Here is a 7,764-nt window from a genome sequence, read left to right as displayed (position 1 = left end):
AAATATTTATAAATTGATGTATAGTATAAAGATAAATAGTCCAAATCGATTCTAACATTAATTTGTATTTCAGTAGAAATTGGTGATCGTATGTTTATAGCTGTGAAATTAATTAATACTGAAGAACTTAAATAAATTAACTGTGTTAAAATATATTAACAATAAGTGGCTGAGGCAGCCGTTCGGCACGCACGTGGCTCGGGTGATCACCGAAGTTAAGTAGCATCGACACTGATCTCTATATAACTGGACAGAGCATCCATGTGGTGTAAAACAAAAAAAATAATATTCATTGAAGCATACACTAGCGCCGCTAAATGAGTGGTTAGGAACTAAATAAAGGGAATGAGCGCTTGCGCGAATTGTAGCTGTATTAGTAGGGATGGTTATTTTACCGTAAGGAAATTACAAAAAAAAATAAATATTTTTGAAACCATAACCATAATTTACTAAGAACTGTAAAAATATTTTAGTAATATAATTAAAATTTAATTTTGTATGAGTAATTTTATGATAGCTAAGTTAGCGGGCATCTGACAATTTTAAAAATTTTGAAATAATGAATCTAAATGTTTATAAAATAAAAAAAGAAAATTCATGTTTAGAAAATCCTAAATTCAGTACATACATTTTTCTTAATTGTATTGTATCAATTATTTAATTTTTTTAAATATCTTAAAAAACTTGTCGTATTTCTGCTACATTTGCAATCTGATTTTTTTGTACACTGAGCAAACAAAAGTGTTCTCAATTTTTATAACAAACGCAAATTTCAAAATTCAATAAATGCCGTGTTTGAATTTCCATGATAAAATTTTTTTTTTTTTTTTTTTTTTCATTAGTATTAATACAAACTAGAAAAAAATTATAAAGAATTGTCTCGAAAGACAAATACAGGATAAGTGAAATTAAACATGATCTGTTTACTCTTTATAATTTATTATGAAAATTAATTTATGTTATATACAATTAGTATGAGTCATTAATTAACTAATTTTATTTTTTTAACAATGAAAAATGTACAATTTACGTAAATTCATTCCGCCTTGAAAATATTAAACCGCAAATTGATTTCGTGATTTTTGTTCCTCCTACAAACACATTGAAGATTCTGAATCCTCAGCTTCCAGAATTGTGATTAATGTGGCTGTATGGTCTGCAATGAAAATTAGAAGAATGTACAAATGCAATGAAAAATTTCTATAAAGAAAAGTAGAGTTGCGAGTGGAGTACATTAGACCTCGATCAGGATTCTATAGTTTCAAGTCAAAAATTGGAATAAAAAAAAATAATGGCAGTTTATCATAGTAAATTAACTGATAATAACAATAAAAAATAGTAATGAGTATAATTTCAATTCCATATTAGCTTTTTTTTTAAATATAACTAGTTAAGTTGTTTCTATCGTAAAAATTATAATGAATTTTTCATAAATATTAATACGTTAACAGAATTCATTCAATTTTGTCTCTTTTGGGAATTCAAATAATTAAACAGATAATAATTTTGATTCAAAATATATTTCACTATAATAAAATTTTTTTAAACGATGATATTGTTTAAAATATCAAAAAACAATATGATTTATAAATCTGTGCTTCTGAGTGTAAATAAAAACTTTTCAGTTACATCAATAACATCGAGCCTTACTCTATTCAAACAAAATTATATTTTCTAAAAATCACAGCCGTACATATAAGATATTGACTGAACTATGTCAAAATCACAGAAAATAAGAGCAATAAATACTTAAACGTGAATACGCAAACAAATATAAAATTATCAATAAAACTAACCAACAGTATGTAAACATACAAAATTTCTTCGAAAACTGTTAAATCAGTTTAACGTCTAAATACAAAGAATAGTCATTTGATATAAAATACAATAAATATGTGATCATCAATAAAACTAATCAACAACGAGCATGTAAACATAACTTGTTTACATAAACATATGTAAACATAACTTGTTATCACTTGCAAAAAATTTTCGCCGTCTTGCAATTTTGGTCCTACAAAAATAAATTGTAGAAAATATATGCTATATTAAGATGAATGTTACAATAATATTTGATTAATCATATACATAAAAAAGTTAAAGGAATTTACTTTTTTGTAAACGATCAGAATCCTGACGATTCAGATTGTTGCTTTCCAATATCTGACGATAATTGTGATGTAAGTTCTCATTATGTCCATAAAAAATCGTTGGAATACTGCCTTTTCGCAAACGAAAAAGTTGATCGCGAAAATCTAAGCACTGGCTTGAAAAATGTTGAGAACATAAATGATGATATTTTGACGGTTTCCAATTTGGCTCGTAGTTCATATTTTTTATCCAGAGCTGGAGAACTTTCTCATCTGCTGGAAATCTATTTTAAATGTCAATATATTAGATTAGCAATGATTCATATGAGTTTATATATATATTAATGTTTAAGTTCATAATTTTTTCATAATTATTTTACTTCTTCATTCAAATAAAATTTTCTTTCAAGTCGTTTTAATTTAACATTTATATCAAAAAATTTGTCAACTACAAGAAAACACGTGGTCAATTATAAATTTTATTTAAAGTTTATTCAACATATATATATATATATATATATATATATATATATATATATATAAACTTTAAATAAAATTATTAACCACGTATTTTTCTGTAATTGATAAATTTTTTGATATAAATGTTAAATTAAAACGACTTGTAAGAAAATTTTATTTGAATGAAGAAGTAAAATAATTATAAACTCAAATTTTTGTGGTACTTACTTAAAAAAAGATAAATCGTTTGATTTTCTATCTTTTTTTTTACAGAATACACACGATCGCATTTTTTTTAGTTTTTTATATGAACTCAATCTAAAATTTCACTGTTCTCACAATAATCACTTTGTTTTATAAATTTCACTGTTTTTCACAATTATCACTTTGTTTTATAAATTTCACTTGCACAATAATAAACTGTTTGGACGAGAAACGTGAACGATATGCTGCATCTGCGAGTATATTTTTTAGGTTAAATTTTAAAACAGGAGGTAAATTTACGGTTGAAAAATGACCATCCCTACTTCTAATAGTTACATTCGCGCATGGGCCGTATGACATAATTTAGTTTAAGCCATTCATTTGGTGGCGTTAGTGTATGCTTCAAATATTGTCATTTCTTAAATACAGGATGCTCTATCCAGTTATATAGAGATCAGTGAGCATCGAGCATGATCACTACTTGGGTGACCGTTTAGCCACACGTCGGGTTCGAACAAAGGTCTCTGATCGCTAGGCGCGGGATTAAGATCCAGTGATCTGTAAAATGGGAATTTTATCGATCACTGGAGCTTCACCCAAACCGAACTGTACTGGCTAGGTTTTCTCTGTGGTTTCCCTAGCCACTGCACCTCCATTGCACAAGGGAGGTTGCAGGGCATCACCGTAATGATGCAGTACAGTATAAGCACAAGTCGGGCCACAGCCGCACAACGGAAGGCAGAGCAGGAGAAGTAAAGCAGTTTGCGATATAAAGGCAAAAAGTGTAAAAGGCCTAATTGCGGCTATACACTAGAAAACAATTAAAAAAAATAAAAAAAAAAAAATACATACAATTTTCTTTCATTAAAATTTGTTATGTTTTTTTTTTTTCTTATTGTATTAGTATTTTTTAATAACTATAAAAGAACTTACTCAAAATATCTCGATTAATAATAAAAAAAATATATATATATATATGTAAATGAAAAAAAAAAATACAAAAATCGAATTGAAAAAATTCAAGCTTACCAATAATACCAAAAAAAAAACAGCTGTACCAGGAAGGTAATGCGCAAGCGCCCCTGGTGGAGTGAATGTACGTATAATGTATAGATATACCTGATTAAACAACTGAATTCGACCGAATTAAAAATTTTAACTCTGCTCCGTTCTGTTATATTCTGTTAAATTCGGTAAGACAGAATTTAAAAGAATTCAAGGATCATTTCCGAATTAAATAGAATAAAACCGATTTAAAAATTTTGAATTGGTTTCAATTCGGTTTAATTCGGAGTCAGAACCAGAAATTCAAGGATTATTTTCGAATTAAACCGAATAGAATTATTTAAATTCGTTTCAATTTGGATATATTGCACGACTCATGCGAAGCATCAGAGAGTGCTTTACGATCGAAAAATTTTTTTCGCCTCACTTCGGCAACTATTTCAATTATTATACCTTTGTTGAGTCACGGAATTAAGATATGTTACACACCATTTTGAAGATAATTTAATGGAGATTAATTCTATACTTTTCAAAAATTTATTTCGTTCAATAAAAACCGAAAAAACATCAAAATAGTTTAAAAAAAATTCCTTTCCGTCAAGTATGAATCCCGTATACACGATAACTTGCGAGAAAATCCAGTAATTGAATCAAATTTTTTAAAAAAAAAATCTTTGAAAGATTTGTAGATTCCCTATTGAAAATGGCTAGGTAACTCAGTGTCGTTTAATTACAATTAATAAAAGAAGAAAAAGGCTCTATAACTATACATATATATATCTATGTAAAATTAATATGGATAGTGATACATCTATACATTATACGTACATTTATTCTACCAGGGGTGCTTGCACACTATATACCGTCCTAGTACAGCTGTTTTTTTTTGTGTTATTGCTAATTGGTAAGTCTGAATTTTTTCAATTCAATTTTTTTTTTATTTGTTTTTATTTACATATATTTTTTTTTTGTTATTAATCAAGATATTTTGATATCTTAATAACAAAAAATTCTTTTTTAATTTTAAAAAATTATTAATATAATTAAAAAAAAATAAAAACAACAACAAATTTTAATGATAGAAAACTGTAAATATTTTAAATTTATTCGTACTTCCCGCCATTTTTTTTATTATTATCTTATTATTTCATAATAAATGAGCAGTATGAGTCTTGCACTTTTGGATTTTCCGAATTTTTCTGGTTTTCTTGCCAAATTAGACAGAATTTTTTTCAAGTTAGGTACCGAATTAACAGAATTTATCTGAATTATATAGAATTACAAATTCAATTCTGTTTAATTCAATCGAATTCAGTTATTTAATCAGGGATATCATCTATGTTAATTTTACATATATATATATTGTAACGAATGTGAAACTGATGTTTCAAAATATTTGAATAGCTAGAAAACAAATGCCTTCTTCTCTTGTTTTTATAGATGCGCGACTAAGTCAGTCTTATACTGACATCTTAACATATTAAGTTGCTGCAGCAAACATCTGTGTATCAATAAACTATATATCTCTTTGCTTTCTTTTACTGCTGTTAATTGTGGTGTTATTATTTCTAATATAAGTGTGTTATATCATTGTAGTGTATAAGTGATATTCATTTAAGATACCAGTCACTACAATATATATATATATATATATATATATATATATATATATATATATATATATATATATATATATATATATATATATATATATATATACATCAAGATATTATACAGCCTTTTTTTATTCTTATTAATTGTAATTAAACGACACTGAGTTATCTAGCCATTTGCAATAGGAGACCTACAATTCTTTCAAAGAATTTTTTAAGAACGGTTTTCAAAAACTCTGCCGACAAGAACAGGGCTTCTTGGCAAACTATTAAAACGAGTTACCAATAAGGTTGAAAATATCTATTTATCAACGGAACAAAATATTATGTACTACTTGCATCTGTAACCAAATCACAGAAGTAACTTTTCAAATTAAGTGGAGAACTGAGATTACTTTTACTACTAATCACCATTACAGAACCAGTGAAGGAGAAAAGAAATCGAATTTGGAAACAGAATTGCAAGAAAGAATAAACCTTGGGATATTACTATCATTCCAGATCGCACTCCCTTCTCATAAAGTTTCGAAATGATAAGTTTCCCTGACGGTTTTAAATCAGCCTGGAAACACCCTGGGAGTGGAAACACGGTGGAATCACGGTGGATCCAGGGTGGTTACAGGGTGGGTTTGTGCCATTTTATCACCGTGTATACACGGTGGTTACATGGTGTTTCCACGATGGTAACACGGTGTACCCAGCCTGATTCCACGGTGTATTCACCGAGATTCCACAGTGTATCCACGGTGATTACGCGGTGTACGTGGAATCACGGTGGGTACACCGTGTAATCATCGTGGAATCATGGTGAATACACCGTGTAATCACGGTGATAAAATGACAAAAAACCCACCGTGTAACCGCCGTGGATCCACCGTGATTCCATCGTGTTTCCGGGGTGTTTCCAGGGTGAATCAAAACCGCGAGGGTTGATTTTCGCCAAGGTTTTTACAGAACCGAGACACAATTAATTTTAGTTACCTAAGAATTGCTGGGAAATTTCAAATTTAAATATTTTAAAAATAAAAATAAATAATTTTCAATTTTAGTCTCTGATGTTCTTAAAAATCAATTCCAAGTATTTAATTTAAATTTTAAACCACCATCTAATCAGGAGACACGATAGTGTCTCGCGCCAAGTACACGTTCAATCACATGTATATGTGTGAAGTGTCATGGTGCGAGCGTACCGTGTATCTAAACCGTAAACATAGTGGTTTTTAGCTCTCATTTTTAAAAACTTTTTTAAAATAATAAATTTTCAGAAAATTCCTTCTCTATTCGAAAGATAATTGATTTTTCGTCTTGAAATTATAGAACTTTATTCATTTTAGTTATGAGAACTAATTTAAATAATGAAATTAGGCCAGCATATACTATAGCACCCCCAATTTAGACACTTGTATAAATTTTTTCATGCGTTAGGGGCACTGCCAGAGAATAAAAAGTTATAAGAAAAGCCACGATTAAGTAAAACCATTGAAATTTTTTTATAGCAATGATTCACTATTGCGCCACCAGCGGTGCTTCGGTCTGTATTTTTTACTATAGTTTCATACGGAAATTTTTTATGAGCATAAATAAATACGTTTCATAATCATAAATAAATCCGTTTTGATATTTAAGATGAATTTTCTTTTTTTGATGTCAGTGTTCATTATTATAATTTCAATCAATTTTCCCCGATTTTGCATAAATACTACAGAAAAAACTATACATCTTACTTTAGTTTTACTTGAAATTGTTGTGAGTTGCATGCGAATTGTCATAAGTAGAAGAAAAAACTTGACAACTATTTCAATCAACCTAATGTCAATTTTTTACCAATTAGCTTAAATAAAATTAAATTGAAGAACTCTGAATAGCTACTTTAGATTGAAATTTACAGTAATTTAACATTGAAACTACTGAAAATTTGCTGCACGAATTTGCCGCCAATTTAACAGCAAAAGTTAAAAAGAAAAATTTACGGTTAATTTTTGCTCAATTTCGAGGTAACACTTTTTGCTACATAAAAGTCGGTAATGTTCATTCTTGCCATTTAAGAAGGTAATCAAATTTATACTTAAAAATGTCTACAACTTGAATATAAAAAAATAGTTGACAATTTTTCAAGTGAAATTAACAATAGATTGGAGTAAAAATTTACCTGGAAATTGACGAAAAATTTTTCTAGTAAGCTTTCAAAATGAATTTGCATTTTAGTTCGGGTAGTAAATTTACGTCAAATTGTATAGCAAGTTGTATATAAATTGTCCTCGAAAACAGAATTGTCCGAAGATGACGGACATTTGATGAAATTTCCCAGGAAACTTTTGCTAAACAAACTGTGGTATTAGGGTGTCTATTTAAAATATTTAAACTTCTTGATATTGCAGTTATATTCGCTAGGA

The 7,764-nt window shown here is 28.3% G+C and overlaps 1 protein-coding gene across 1 annotated transcript; it reads right to left on the bottom strand.

Annotated features, from left to right (window-relative positions):
- Window positions 1–918: 918 nt before the first annotated feature.
- On the bottom strand, window positions 919–3,015 carry LOC128667768 (THAP domain-containing protein 2-like). Its single transcript, XM_053739243.1, has 3 exons — window positions 2,778–3,015; window positions 2,112–2,374; window positions 919–1,156 (listed from the first exon to the last, which is right to left on the bottom strand). Exons 1-3 carry the CDS (start codon window positions 2,837–2,839, stop codon window positions 1,092–1,094), a joined length of 390 nt encoding a protein of 129 aa, XP_053595218.1. The 5' UTR covers window positions 2,840–3,015; the 3' UTR covers window positions 919–1,091.
- Window positions 3,016–7,764: the final 4,749 nt, after the last annotated feature.

Source organism: Microplitis demolitor, chromosome 1, assembly GCF_026212275.2.
Source record: "Microplitis demolitor isolate Queensland-Clemson2020A chromosome 1, iyMicDemo2.1a, whole genome shotgun sequence".
NCBI lineage: Eukaryota > Metazoa > Arthropoda > Insecta > Hymenoptera > Braconidae > Microplitis > Microplitis demolitor.
The sequence above is the reverse complement of the archived record's forward strand: the minus strand, read 5'-3'. Positions and strand labels throughout refer to the sequence as shown.

Coding starts and splice junctions, on each gene's coding strand:
- LOC128667768 (XM_053739243.1), bottom strand. CDS start 2,839: ATGCGATCGTGTGTATTCTGTAAAAAAAAAGATAGAAAATCAAACGAT. Junction 2,375..2,777: donor AACGATTTATCTTTTTTTAA/GTAAGTACCACA, acceptor CATTTAAAATAG/ATTTCCAGCAGATGAGAAAG. Junction 1,157..2,111: donor TTCTGATCGTTTACAAAAAA/GTAAATTCCTTT, acceptor TTTTCATTGCAG/ACCATACAGCCACATTAATC.